At 44.3% G+C, this 14,876-nt stretch overlaps 2 protein-coding genes across 4 annotated transcripts; both read right to left on the bottom strand.

Moving 5' to 3' along the window:
• Positions 1–295: 295 nt before the first annotated feature.
• On the bottom strand, positions 296–5,358 carry b3gnt9 (UDP-GlcNAc:betaGal beta-1,3-N-acetylglucosaminyltransferase 9). The gene is made up of 7 exons (XM_030367233.1): positions 4,678–5,358; positions 3,478–3,818; positions 3,259–3,375; positions 2,645–2,992; positions 2,145–2,386; positions 1,681–1,936; positions 296–1,318 (listed from the first exon to the last, which is right to left on the bottom strand). Exons 2-7 carry the CDS (start codon positions 3,586–3,588, stop codon positions 929–931), a joined length of 1,464 nt encoding a protein of 487 aa, XP_030223093.1. The 5' UTR covers positions 3,589–3,818; positions 4,678–5,358; the 3' UTR covers positions 296–928.
• Positions 5,359–5,497: 139 nt separating this feature from the next.
• Positions 5,498–14,869, bottom strand: bbs2 (Bardet-Biedl syndrome 2). Of its 3 annotated transcripts, none has more exons than XM_030367230.1 (18): positions 14,435–14,869; positions 13,801–13,958; positions 13,399–13,626; positions 12,449–12,574; positions 11,827–11,889; positions 11,573–11,650; positions 11,369–11,473; positions 11,096–11,182; positions 10,844–10,979; positions 10,058–10,197; positions 9,779–9,908; positions 9,352–9,523; positions 8,957–9,086; positions 8,620–8,739; positions 8,382–8,519; positions 8,159–8,271; positions 7,672–7,820; positions 5,498–6,503 (listed from the first exon to the last, which is right to left on the bottom strand). In XM_030367230.1, the coding sequence occupies exons 2-18, from the start codon at positions 13,915–13,917 to the stop codon at positions 6,397–6,399; spliced, it is 2,139 nt and encodes a 712-aa protein (XP_030223090.1). In that variant the 5' UTR covers positions 13,918–13,958; positions 14,435–14,869; the 3' UTR covers positions 5,498–6,396. The 3 variants fall into 3 exon arrangements, with proteins under 3 accessions (XP_030223090.1, XP_030223091.1, XP_030223092.1); XM_030367231.1 differs by having other exon boundaries at positions 13,801–13,935; positions 14,435–14,567; XM_030367232.1 differs by having other exon boundaries at positions 13,801–13,954; positions 14,435–14,561.
• Positions 14,870–14,876: the final 7 nt, after the last annotated feature.

Genomic DNA, 14,876 nt, shown 5'->3' with positions numbered 1-14,876 from the left:
CAAGGTGTTATTATTTCCCGTTGATGGATCCATATGAACGCCACTACACAGGGCTGGGATAAACACATCAAATTCTACAGGTACCGATTACAAATTGGACAATTACATTAGGACTGTACCCTTTGTTTCATCCTGAACTGCTGCAGAGACGGTCTGCTATTTCGTACAACAAGTTCATGTGCAATGTTTGCCCAGTATTTATAATGCATAACAAACAATGCATGATAACACCCAGTCCATCCCCATGATAACTCATCTGGGCCTCTCAACAAAGTGAGCACAGATGAAGACGGAGGACAATAGAAATCCTTTTATGGCACGATTTGTGTGAGAGAACAGGAAGCCCTTCTTGAAGGAGGAAATACGTTTGGATTTGAATCAAAATCAAAGCACTTTCTGCCCAGGGTACTCCTGGTCCTCATTTAAGAAATCCAATAAAGAGAAGAGTCCATGTGCAGACAGACAGCTCAGATGCAGAGATGAGGAATGTGTCTTTCAAGACAGAACTCATAACTTTTATGTGCAAGTACAACAGGAACCCACTTCAGGGATGTAGGGTCCATGCAGTCTATTGTCTCTGTTCTGCTGTGGGTAGGAAACACTTAAAACTTTGCTCAACATGTTATAATTATTTGTCCATTGCCTTCCTCACATGGCTGCATTGTCATTTAAAACAATAACACAAGACAGAAAATATAATTGCACTCATAACCTGCAGAGTTTGTTTTCACATTCTTAAATCAGTGTGCTTGTCCCCATTAAGACTAGCCTAAATAAACCCAAATAACCATGTCTCTTGTCAGTTTCAAAAAGGAAAAACATTCACCTGACTCGTAACTTAAAGCAGTTTAAAGGCCTGCTTTAAAGATGTCGACCTAGCTCCCACTCAGACCCCCCCCCCCCCCCCCCCCCCCCCCCCCAAAACAGACTAATGCTTCACAAACACATCCTCCAATCCATAGTCTGTAGTCTGTAATTCCTCTCCCTCCTTTGGGTCTACTGTTGCTGCTCTTCCTCCAGCTCTTCCTCCAGCTCCACCATCGCTCCACCGGAAGGCTCCCGTCGAGGGAGTCCCCCCGGTGTGGCAGCGGAGGTGGGGATCGTGGAGGAGGTTCCACATGAGCCAGATCTGGGGAGGAGTGAGGCTGTGGACCACCATGAGGTCCCTGTAGAAGCAGGGGTCAAAGGTCTGGAGGTGGGGCGCGGCGGACGGCCGGGGGATGCCAAACGTCCGGAACCCCTTGTGGGGGTAGGGCTTGACGGCGATGCGCTGGAGACACATCCCTAGGAAGACGTCGTCGATGGGGAACAACTCCACCTGGGGACGACATGTGGTGAGAAGACGAAATCCTGATCTTAAAAAGGTCACATATACCACCGGCTGTGAATGTGATTAACCGTTACAAGCCAATTCAGAAAATCTGCCTCTTCTGACATCACAAGTGGGCGTGTCCACCTAGATGTGTGCTTGATGGATCAGTCTAACAGCCTACCCAGTGGACTGTAGCAGACGTTTCTCATCTATCCGTCATGCATCTAGGGGGATACGTGCACTTGTGATGCCAGAAGAGGCAGATTTTCAGAATTGGCTTGTAACGGTTAATCACATTCACACCTGGGGGTATAATATGTCCCCTTTAATCCAAACACATTCATGGTCGTAGCGGACAGAGTCCCTACCTGTTGACACGCAGCGCTGAGTCTGCGGGCCGTGTGGCCCGACATGACGAACCCGCCCCCTCCGGCGTAGGACGGGTACAAGCCGCCGCCGTACATAAACTCTGGCACGTAGTACTTGGAGGTGCGCTTGCGGATCGGCTTGGCGTGGACGATGATGTCACCGATAAACAGATCCTCGCTGGCGTTTTTATCCTGCAACATCTCCAGGATGTTCTCGATATTCACGTAGACGTCCGCGTCGCCCTTGAAGATGAACCTACCAGTAAAGTAAACTGAGTTTTTCACTTTGAGCGTCACAGCTTCATTTAAAAAACATCTTACAAGCTTCATTTAAAATATAAATAGTTTTTTGTGGATTTAAATCACAAAGTGATAAGAATACATGATATTACATAGATTGGTGTTTCTAACACAGTAAGCCCATTGAGTTTGCCCACACCATCCCTCCTTAATCTCCCACTGACCTGACATGTGGGCAGCTGCTATTGACCCACTGGAGGAAATGAGTTTCCTTCAGCGTCAAGTTGAAGAAGGTGTCCTCAAAGTCCCAGAGCAGGATGTCCTTGTAGGCGTTGCTCTCGTAGAGCAGCAGGCGGTCCCACAGGGGCAGGGCGCTCTGGTTCCGGGGTACCCCCAGGAGGAACACCGTACGGAGGGTAACGCCGTGCTGGGACGGCCTCTCCCGACCCCACGTCTGACGCACCACCTGTCAAAGGGCAGGAGATGAGGCGGTGCTTGTAGGACATGAAGGAGCTACGTAGCAATCATGGATCTACTAATCATAATAATATTTTATAACTGCTCAATCCATGTATGGTATTTGTCAATCCTTGCAAAATCCTTTATACAACGTTATCGTTTCTTATTTATCTTCATTTACAGCATGTATGTTTAAGGCATCCTTATTTCTACATTAATTCATTTCAACAATAATACACACTACATAATACAGAGCTCATCTTACCTGGCGCTTGTCAAAGTCTGCGGCGACAGATTTGACTGCAATGAGCATGTAGGGTCCGTCGGGCTCTCCCTCTCCCATCATGCATTTCTGAGGCTGATCGATGCGCAGCCCGAAGTCTCGGTTGTCCTTCTCCCTCAGGTAAGCCTCAAAGTCAAACGGCGGCATCGTCGGCTTTACGTCACCCGAGTTATTTGTCGGAGTGACTCTCCCCCGCAGCCCTTTGCGTTTCCTCTTAGTTTTGGCGAGTGGCGCCTGACTGGGTTTGACCTTCCGCTTGGGGTCAGGCTGCCGGGCTCTGGCGTCGGGCTGGGTCTTGCAGGCGGGGACCTCCGGGCCTGCATGAGCTACCTGTATATTCAATACAGGACCATATTGTTTTATCAAGAGGCTGTACAAAACACGAAACCCAAAGAGAATGTGCCGTTGTGATACGCTCAGTAGCAAACGTGCACTTGTGATGCCAGAAGGGGCAGATTTTCTAAACAGCTTGTAAAAGACATACCTTGCCCATACCAACCTCCTTTTCTACTAACCTAGCTGTGTGCCATAATATCCAGAGCCACCAGTGCATATAGCTTATGGTTTGAACAGGTCATGTTTATTCTGCCGCTTACTTGAGACCCGGAGCCGGTTCTGGTCCTCACCGCTCCCAGCAGAACCCGGCTGGAGCTGGTGGAGCCCTCGATCTCCAGACGCCACACGGTTCTGTCCCAGCCCGACTGGAGCAGAACCTTAGAGCATGATTCACTGATTCAATGAAATAATGACCAATAATGTATTTACACTTCATGCATTGCCGTGCCACCTGTTGATTTTGAATGGTGCGTGGATACCTGTTGAGTGTAGAGGAGCAGGCAGAAGAACAGCAGCAACACCATGGTGAACATCACGTCTCTTTGGACGTGAAAGATCTTCCTCAGCACCCTAACCTTCCTCATCATCATCCCCCTTGGTACCTTTTCTGAAGTAAAGAGGACTCAAAAGGAATGGATGGACTGGTGCTGTTCATTCAACTTTATGGACACATGTTTTTAACAACTGATTTGTTGTCCTTTCCGTGTTGTTTCTTGGTAGGACATCATCTTCTGTAACGGTGTGTCACTCAGCTAGTTGTCCATCGTCATTTGTTGAGTTAAAGTCACCTGGTACCCCCGTCCATGACAACAGAAGGAACCTATTCAACAACGAATAAAACACATAAGGAGGCGGGAGAGAGACCTCACGTAGGGCCACTGCCTTACATCCTGAAATCAGCAGCAACTCATTCACCCAGGAGGATAATGGACCTACAACAATCCCAATGACGTAACGACCAAAAGCCAAAGTTATACAAAGTGGGGAAAGGGGGGGTCTAGTCGTCTCTGATTGTGCAATTAGGCACACCTGTGCAATTGGACGGACCTACGCGGCACAGCTGTGCAATTGGGCACACCTACGCGTCGCACATGTGCAATGAGGCACACCTATGCACACCTGTGCCAATTGCACAAACGGTTGCCCCGTCCCAAGGGCAACATATCGTCTCAATTTCTCGCTGCTTGGCGTTAAATAAGCGCCTGGTTTAGATCCGACCAGGTGAGTAGACTACATCCTCATCCTCTAAATGTCCTGCTGCCGATAGCTCCACAGTTAACTTGTATGCTACAGATAACTTGGCCAATTATATAGGTCTAATAGACAGGCGTGCTCTACCTCCAAACCCCTGCTTGTGCGGTTGCGTCTCCAGAACCAAACTGCGCTTGTATGCATTTTAGAACATTAGTAGAACATTTGCTAATCATATCATTTTATTATTGACTTTCACAGCGCGATGATATCAAGTACTGTTATACGTATGCAAATGATTGTCCGTCCACATTGATCTTCACCCGACATCTCCGTTTGTTGCCCTACGTTACATACATTTCCATAGTAGGCTTTGCAAAGAATGTGTAATGCCCATGCATGTACCAAACGGAGCCAGGTGTACAACAGATGCCACCTTTTTGCACATTACGCTTTGGCTTCTTGCAAATCATGCATAGGCTACTTACCAAAAAGAAGAAGAAAAAACCTTGGCCGAGAAGATAATTTATGTGGAAACGATGTTTCCACACAATTTTTGAAAGCTTTCAAAAAGTGACAACCAGGGTGAAATTGATATCCATGACGTTCTGTGAGTTGAGCTTCGTCATATGAACATGTTCTAAAGTTGCTGAGGTCCGCTGCCCGTCTCCCACGTGATGTGGCCGAAGCGAATCGATGCCAGATGCCAACACAGCAGCAGACGCGATTTGGATGTGCTCCTTTCCCTGTTCGCTGGGGTTGGAGGCAGTGAAGTAAGCATATAAGTGTACATGATGTTCTCTCGGCTTAGAGGCAGCGAAGGCAGCAAAGAAAAGAACATTCACAAGTGGAAAGGGAGGGGAGTTGACATGGTGGAGAACGCATTGTATAGCGCACCAGAGAGGACGCCAGATGTCGTGCCTAGGCTATGGAGGAAGAAGAGCACATTGAGCATGGAAAAAGTGGGAGGGCTTGGGGTTCAGGGTCAAACCCAAAGCACTCCACTGCAAATGTTCCCTATTACTAACAGGAAGGCCAAACCAGTAAATGTAGGAGATACCATTTTTTTTGAAGTGTTAGACAAGACAATGCTGACATATTTAGGAAGCACTTATTAATACGTTAAAGGCTTTACATCTTACTAACACTCATCGTTGTTCTGTACAACCATTTAATTTTTGATAGCCCTTTAAATCAACTATGTATTTTAAATAATTTCTGAATGCGTCTTTTAAAGGGACAGAGAAGGTTGACAATTATAATTACAAGTCACACAAAAATTGATCAAAGATGGGACTGAGACTTGTATGAGAATATTATAAGTACATTTATTAGACCATCTCTTACACAATCCAAAAAAAAAAAAAAATCCCTATTTACAATCTAGAAAAAGGGTTATCAACAGTCCGTAGGTCCCTTTGAAATATTTGTTGAACGAACACACACACACACACACACACACACACACACACACACACACACACACACGCGCACACACACACAGGCTAACTGTCCTATCTGACTTTCATACTTTTACATTTGAACTATTTCAAGACACTTTATAAGAATCTGACTTCCAAAGCTTGATTACAACACTGGTGATGCTTGCAAGAGAACAGATGACAAATACTCATACTGCAGATACGCAGTGGAAAACAAAGAGCTAGAGCTTTAAGGAAAATAACTGGAAGTATCGCAGTGTCTTGATACACTACTACTATCGGAACCGTATTGGACTCAATTGTTTGGACTCAATCACCCAAAACAGTGTTCTGGATATTTCACACTGTGCCATTCTCTCCTGTTATTGGACGCAGATGACGAGTTGCTCTCTGACCACGGCTTTGGGAAGAAGTCCCGTTTCCTAATTTCTTCTCCAGATGGGCTCTCTAACCATCACGTCTTAGTTTTTCCCCAGAGCAGACAACCAAAGGTAAACATTTACCAAACATATGACTCACACTCGCACCATGTCTCATACAATTCCATGAATTTAAATCGAAACAATCACCTCGTCTATCGCACAAGTTGAACTCTGAAACTAATCGCAACCCTATCTTGTGTCACTAAAGTGTCTCGTGTGATATATATCCGTCCTGTATATGCATGATGGACCGTGGCATTCGCAGCACGACCTATTGAGAATGAGAGGCTGTGACAGCAACGGCCCGCTTGGTGACCCTCCATTCTCTCCCCCTTGTCCCCCCTCAGGAAGAGGCGGCGCCGGCCTTCATGATCTTAAAGAGCGTGTTGACGTTGTTCGTCTTGATGGCATCACGGCAGGCAGAGATCACCTGGTTCTTTGGCTTACCCACTGGGGAGAGAAGGAGAGAAAGACAGGTAAGACATTAGTATGTATTTAGATGTATTAATTTGTTTTGTTTTAGAAGAGGGCTCCTAAACCGTTGTTGGGGGGGGGGGGGGGGGGGGGGTGCATGGTAGTGCACAATGTATTTTTTTTTTGGGTGTCTGAATCGAGTAAACAGAAACTGTAGGACCATTCATTAATGTGCCGTTGCTGTATAACAGTTCTCCAGCAGCTTAAGCATTGTGGCAATGCAAACTAAATAATCTATAAAAAGGAATCTATAACACACCATCGTAGAATACTTATTATGTTCTCTGATCGCTGATCCGTAAGGTCATGACAAAATGTTCATGTTGGGATGGGCATCACGTTTAGCAAACACAAACTGCTTAGTAACAGCCATTTGATAGGCTGTGAAATACCTTAATTCAGACATTAGGCATGTGGGCGACTAATGGATCCCAATCAAGACTTAATTTGAGATAAACTTGAATTATATGGATGCGTGTGTGTGTATATATATATATATATATATATATATATATATATATATATATATATATATATATACCAGAGCTGTCAAGCGATTAAAATATTTAATCGTGATTAATCGCATTAATGTCATAGTTAACTCTAATTAATCGCAAATTATTTTTCTATGCTAAATATCCCTTGATTTTTTTGTCCCATAATTCTTCTCATTTTAATTCTCTTATTAACATGGTGAAGTGCATCGGCTTGCCTTGTGCAAATGATTTTTTATTGATAACAACATTGGCATATACACTGATCAAAACAGGACGATACAAAAAAAGAGCCTATAGTGCAATTAAACGACTGCTTTGAACAAATGTCATTTGAACATAGCAGTCAGGCTACTGCTTCTTTGTTTTGAGCCAAAGAAAAAAAAAAAAAAAAAACTTTTTTTTTTTTTTTATAAAATAATTGCGTTAATCGCGCGATAAAAAAATTAACGTCGTTAAATTTGGTTTGCGTTAACGCCGTTAATAACGCGTTTAACTGACGGCTCTAATATATACACACACACACACACACACACACACACACACACACACACACACACACACACACACACACACACACACACACACACACACACACACACACACACACACACACACACACACACACACACACACACACACACACACACCTCGCAGTCTCCCAGCCCGTTGGATGGCCTGGTTGACGCACTTGAGGCGGGCCAGCAGTGCATTGTGGTTGTTGGAGCGGATCTTGTACTCGTTGACCAGGTCTCGGTTCACATCGTACAGCTCCCGGTAGCGCTTCTTCATGGTGATCCTGGAGGGGAGCGGTAGGTCACAGGAGTGAGGACCGAGTGGCATGCATAAAAGAAGGGTGGCGAAGGAGTTGGACACATAAGGACAGGTAGACATGGGGGACAGAAAAAGCAAGCAATTAGTTCGAATGAGAACAAAGGAAAAGACACTAGAGAGGTAGAGGCCACAAAAAGTCTGTAAGTAAGCAAGAACACTACAAAAACACCCAGAATAAGCATCGACACTACCTGGCGGCAAAAGCGGATGTAGCACTATTGGCTGCATTTCCAATGCAGTATTGTCATGCAACACAAGTATGAAAGGTGCTGAAGACGATAGCGCAGCAGGGCAGGGACTCACATGTTCCCCATGAGGCGGGCGTCCTCGGCCTGCACCAGCATGTTCCTGATGTAGTTGGAGTGGTCAGCAATGGCCGCCGTCAGCTTCTGGTGTACACAGTGGAACTCATCCACCTGGAACGCAACACAGATCAAAGGATGGAGGATTGTTATGTCTGAAGTGGTCAATGAGAGCGGACCTTGCTCCCCTCATGAGGCATTGAGTATGATGGATCACCTTGTACCTCAGTGAGAGTTGTGCGGAGCTCTTTGAAGTAGTCTGGAAAGTCGACCTCAGCCGACAGGTCCTCGATAGCCAGGAACGAGGCCAGCGATTGGATGAGATCCCCTGCCAGGTCGATGTCATCTGTGCTCAAGGTGATCTGATTGGACAAAACAGTGGTGCGTTCAGCAACTGCCCGACTGTTGACAGGTTTCTGATCAGAGCCCCTTCATTGTATGTGACCATGATTGAGTGTGTACCTGTCCACTGCTGGTCATGCTGATGGACAACAGTCCTCCTCCTCGTAGCGATGTGAAGGTGACATCTGGACTGTTTGCTCCCTTTGGGAGCAGGAAGTTCTGGTTGAGCCACATCACCACCTGGAGAGGTGAAAGTGGAATGATGCAGGTTACATATTTTGAATGTTTCGTATTAGGCCATTATTGTCGACATAACGCTGCCCAATATGTATGATAGAATTGGGTAACATTAAATATCAATCATATTTCAGTACGTGGCCATAACAAGAGTAATCCTCATGCCCTCATGCTTTTGCCACCTGTTCATCGGTAACTGTAAATATATTGTGACGTTTACCCGCTGGGACCGGTCGTTGATGCTGAAGGTGACCCTGCCAGTGGGCGGGGCCACCGAGGGGTCCGCCCCCATGACGTACATGGAGAAGCGGGGCAGCTGACGGGTGATCTCAAACACGTGGAACTGGGTACTGGGGCGCAGGACAGTGGGTGGAGAAAAAGAACACAAGCACGAAAAACAACACATTTTACAATAAATATTTGTACATACCGTACTTTAATTAATATTTCCATTTAAAACAAGTTTTATTTTATTTATTTTTGCCAACTTAAATAGTTTTTCTAAATCTGGCAGTGTATTTTATGTAAGATGGAAACTTTTTGATTACAGAAGTAGTATTGTTGCAATACATCCATTTTGATTGAAACTTTAAACTCTCATGCACACACGCCTACCTGTTCTTACCCCCGACAAAGGCCTTGATGTGCAGGTCTACCGGTATGTCCTTGGGAGGGACTATGGGCACACGGACACAGCCTGAGAGCTTTTGTGCGCTGGGGTGGACCACGTGGCTCTCTCCCTCGAAGATCCCCTCGGCGAAGATCAGCACTGAGCGGATAATGGTCTCTGAAGGGGGATGGACCACACGTTGAGGGCTGTGTCTGAGACTCTTCTTCATCATCACTACACCCTCTGGTGGGGACCCCCCAGCCCCTTCAACCATGTTGCCAATTGGCCACCCACCACATTTTACACTGATATTGCAGCCTATTTCTTTTACATTTGTTGTTGTCCTGTGCGGTTGTTTTCGTATTTTACAGAGCACTTCCTTGTGATTCTGCTGTAGTCCAGCGTGTGACTGGGGTGTGTGTCTGGAAGTACCGTTTGGCGTGGAGATGCTGAGTTCTACATGGGCCTTCTGGGCCTCGGTGGCGGGCCGGACAGACAATGCCGTCTGGAGCTGAGTGTTGGCTGGTATCACACCCACCTCGCTGTCCGTCTCTGTCACACCCTGAAACACAAGTATAGAAACGGTGAAGGTATCAATATAGTCAACATGATACGACCATTTCTTTTTTAATCCCATTCAATACAGCCCATCAATTCAATGCTATTCTGAAAGTACCACAACCACCACCACCATCATCAGAGATTGCTCACCTTGGCATTCTCGTCGTAGTTCCGTAGTTCCAGCAAGAGGTTCTGCCTGCGCTGGCTGAGCTCTCTGACCAGGTCCTGCTCTACACTGGACTCCATCAGGTTCCCCTTCAGCTCCTTACTGGCTGGAAGGTAGCCTCGCACTGGAAGACGTACAAACCTGCATGAGTCATGTACAACCCCTCACCCTTACAACTCCCGCCCAGTTGACTACAGATGTTAATTTGCTTATGACTATATCTGGGGCAATTTATTTATTGTTCATTGTCCCAGTTTAATAAACATATGAATAACCTCAAAATGAACGTTCATATGGCCCCTCTCTTTTTGAGTTAAGTTAAAATCTTATGGTCCAGTGTGTAGCATCAAGGTAGCCACTAGCGGTGAGGTTACCGATGGCAACCAACTAATATCCCACTCACCCCTCCTTTCCAAGGACTAAGGTATGTAATGGCCTCTATTGCGTAACTGGCCACTAGGTAATCATCTACGACACTATTGAGTAGCCAAGTGTCAAATGATGAGGTTCCTTGATCGATTTATATTCTATCAATATGCTATATAGTCTGTTCCAATTTAGGTCATAATTACAACAATTACAATTCTCCATTACAGGTCCTTCTACATTGAACATGTTTGTTCCGTTCGTTTTTCCCTCGTCAATAGAATGGTCTGCCCACTTATGGACTGTACACAGATGCTTTAAGTACTGGCTGCAGTCTTAGTGTAAGACTGACAATTTATTGTACAACATAAACTGTACCAAGACCAAAACAGGTTATGGTTTACCCTCTCCCTCCGTGGAGGTGCAGATGAGTTGGACCTGCCCGTCCATCCGGTAGTCCCCCTCCACCACACCGGCCACCGACGAGGAGAAGTTGTCTTTGAAGATGACATCGCCCGTGCGGTCGCTACGGGCATCGATCTGAAAGGAGAAAAGAAAGCCTGTATGAGGAAAGCATTGGTTTAACCGTCTGGGTTCTAGTAGCTGGTGTAACAGCCATTGTCTATACATGGTGATACGTGGACACGTCTAAGGACCTTTCCGTTGGACCAGCCGGTGATCAGTTCTACCACTCCATCACCATTCAGGTCAAAGGCGTGGATGCTCATCGCATGATTCTTGGACTGGAACAGGGATCAGAACTGAGTTTAGGTTATGTTAAGTCAGTAATGATATTAAAGGATAATAGTTATCCTATTTTTCCATTTTTTTAACAGATTCTCAACATAACTCGTAAGTTAGTCATAAATTATTGCAAGAAACATAAAACATTTCCAAATACAAAAGCATAGGATGGATGTTTGCAGTACCTTGATTCTCCAGTAGCGGGCCGTCCGGTCATAGACTCCCACTGTACCATTGGCTAGGGCATAGCCAAACCGGCTACCGTGCATATGGCACAGCGAGGTCACTGTCTGACACACAGGGAAAAGACGTGAAACGGAATCCAGTATCATCAATGAACTATGTTCACTCTATTTTACTAAATGTATAAACATGCTCCTGCTTTTTACCTCATTTTCTGACATCTCGGAAACAAGCTTGTCTTCTTTGAAAACCCTGATGTCAAAATCCTCAGACCCGACTAAGAGCTTTGAACAGAACACACACACAAATACACATGATAATACACACAATAGTATACGCAAAACATTATATACACACTACAGCACATGACTACATAACTTATTTGCTTCATATTGTATGCACTCATATCAAATGTTATGAATGAAGGACATGGTTCATCCCATATTGACACCTGTCTCACCTCATTCTTCCCGTCTCCGGTGAAGTCACAGAGCACCAGCGATTGAACATTATCACCAGTAACCTATGATTAAAAATTAATTAATGGATCAACTAAAGTTGAATCAAGTACAATGAATATGCAGTATGCTATAGCTGAAGCAGGCCTCTCAAAGTCAAATAAAAGGCATTTGTATCATTTGAAGCAAAGGTGTCCAAACATGAAGCATTACAAGGCAATCAAATTCATGCAGAATATTTTATTTAAATTAATAGGTGAATAGTATGACTCTGGATATGTCATTAAATATGCAATAGCATATGCCACAAAGTCTAAAGTTTAGGGACATGGGATAACAAGCCTTTAAAATAAAGTCCCTTTTGATTAAGATGTTGACTCTTTTTGGATGGCTCCAGAAACAAGTACTGAACTGAATGAGGTCAACAACTATCTTTATAATCACTCACTCATGTACATTAGTCATCATGATGGAAGACAACGCGCACTAGGGCCTCGAGGTGTAGAGAGCTGATAAAGGTAACCAGCCCCATCATTAAATCAGTCATCTGCACAAGGAATGATGTCATTAAGTCTGGGGTTTCAGGTATGTGAACTGCCAATGAGGTACTAGCTTGGCCCATACCGTCCAGAACAGGTCTTTGCCCTCATAGTCGAAGCCTTGTATGGCACAGTTCCCACCGATGATGGCCAGGGGAGATTGGATGTCCCCTAGTTTTCCCAGCACAATTGCGTTGGCCCCATCTGTAACCTAGACAAGAAGAGGAGCCAGAACACAATAGATAAAAAACATACAACCTGTTGTGGTTTGAGTGCACTTCAAATAGCTTAACATGGCCTACCCAATGAATTTGTCTTACAGGAACTAAATGTGCAAAAAAGTAATAAATTAAACATGTTGACCACTGTTCCAGTTAAATCAGTAGAGCACATCAGCTGCATTTTCATTGATTATCTTAATTACGGATATTTTTGTCAGCATGTTGTTTTGAATAAAATACTTATGTTAGTTCCAGGCAACCGGAAGTATATATCCTAGAAGTTGGAAATAAATGCAGTAGCCCCCACTCATGGCTGTCAAATATTTTGAAAATGTTTTGATGATTTGGTTATTCCTCAAGCCTTTTGTTAGGCCTCAGAAAGCAATGGCTGTAAGCATATTTGTTTTTCATTATTGTATAGTTTCCTATTTATATATTTTAAGAAGTATTTATCAGTTCTTGTTAGCATGTGTTTAGTTTGAAGGGTTTCCTATGTTGAGGAGTAGGAACATAAATATTAAAAGCAATGTGGTATAATTACGGTATCATAATAACCAACATTTTGCGTTTTGTGGATTCGATTTATTAATATTTTGTTGTATGATCAAATGAATGCTATGCCTAATTATTGCATTCATTTCATACGAGTCATGTGAATCACTGGATTTGTTGGAAATATTAAAGGAGCAAGTGAGTCATTTCCTGGCTCATGAATTGAGTTTGGTTTATGTGCACTCACACTTCAACACATTGTGGGAAGCAGCAAAGCATTCTTAGATACTAGTGTGGGAGGTAAAATGTCTAGGTGGCCCACCTCTCTGTAGAATATATCAGCGTTGTCGTGGACGTCGTAGGCCAGCAGGTTGGTCTGAGAGCCAACCAGTAGGGTGTCCCCTGCGGTGTCAGGCCCCAGGGAGCCTGCAGTCAGGCAGCTAACCGCCTGGTTGATGTTGAGCAGGGAGATGTCAGAGTCCTGTGTGCTCTGGCTCAGCCGGTGCGCGGCAGGTCGCTGTCCACGGGTGTGGGGGTTGTGGATGAACACCTTGTGGAGAAAGGTGATGAGCAAGTTGAATGGTGAGATGTTAGTTATGCATGAATAGTTTATTTTTATCACCATTTGAAAAAAAGATGACGCGATATCAATAAGTGGACGTTAATTGTTTTGATCATAAGGTGACCAATAATAATAACATGATGACCAATGAAAAACACTTACCTTCCCTGCCTGAGTGGCGGCTGTCAGACATGGATGAATCCCATCAAACTTTCCAACAGTAACCATGCGAGGGTTGATCTTGTGGTTCAGCTTCAGAGTAAATATTGGAACCAACATGGTCGCTTACTGTGTGGGCTAAATGACACAGAGAGACCTACCTATGAATGAATATCCGGGGAACCAGAAATAACATTTATAAAAAATAAACCCAGAACTGAATATTTGCAAAAGAAGACAAACGATAACTAACCCAGTGAACTAAAAAGCGACCAATGGTTTGTCCGGTCTAATGTAATTAAAGGCTTACTTGAGTTGACATGTGGCAATGACTAAATGTTTCTGTTGCCTAGCAACAGAGAACAACTAACCAAAGCCCTTCATCTCTTTAATCTCCTTTAACACTGCGTACATGTTTTGCATTGAAACAGTGTACGATATGACGGAGACAAAGGCATTTAATCACACGCTTTTTCATACTTATGGGACTGATACGTTATATGAATCTGCTAATGCATCTGTTTATCGCAGCTATTGGTTAACGTTACTGTGGCTAACTTGTTACGAAATTGACTCCATTCCATTGAATGCAAGATGCACAAACATGTGAACTATTAAGGTACATAATTAATCTCACCAATGTTCCGATTTATAGATGGCTTCACTGGATGTTTAAAGAGGAGATAACCACTTTTCCACAGCGAGCTGGTAAACCTATGGTAAACACGCTACAGCAGAGCAGCGAGCACTAACCAATCGGTTAGCACAATCAAGATCAACTTCCGGTCCATTTCTTTTCAAAGTAAAAGCAGTTCGGTTAGTTTTGTCGAGTTAATATGCTGACATTGGATTACAAATACTAAAAAGTATTTACGGTCTCGAATTGAGTTGAATTAAGTTAAATACAATAACGGAATTTCATAAAGTCGTGTTGAGCCTATGCTCTGTAGACCCAGGACGAGTAGCCCTAACGTTACAATCATGCTGCACCAAATGCTGCACTGACTAACTACACCTGGTCCATACAACCCTTCGTAATTCGGTCTGTCTCTGAGTTCATCATTAGCATACTAGCCCAG

The sequence above is a fragment of the Gadus morhua genome, chromosome 9 (assembly GCF_902167405.1).
Source record: "Gadus morhua chromosome 9, gadMor3.0, whole genome shotgun sequence".
NCBI lineage: Eukaryota > Metazoa > Chordata > Actinopteri > Gadiformes > Gadidae > Gadus > Gadus morhua.
This window is presented reverse-complemented; position numbering and strand designations above follow the sequence as displayed.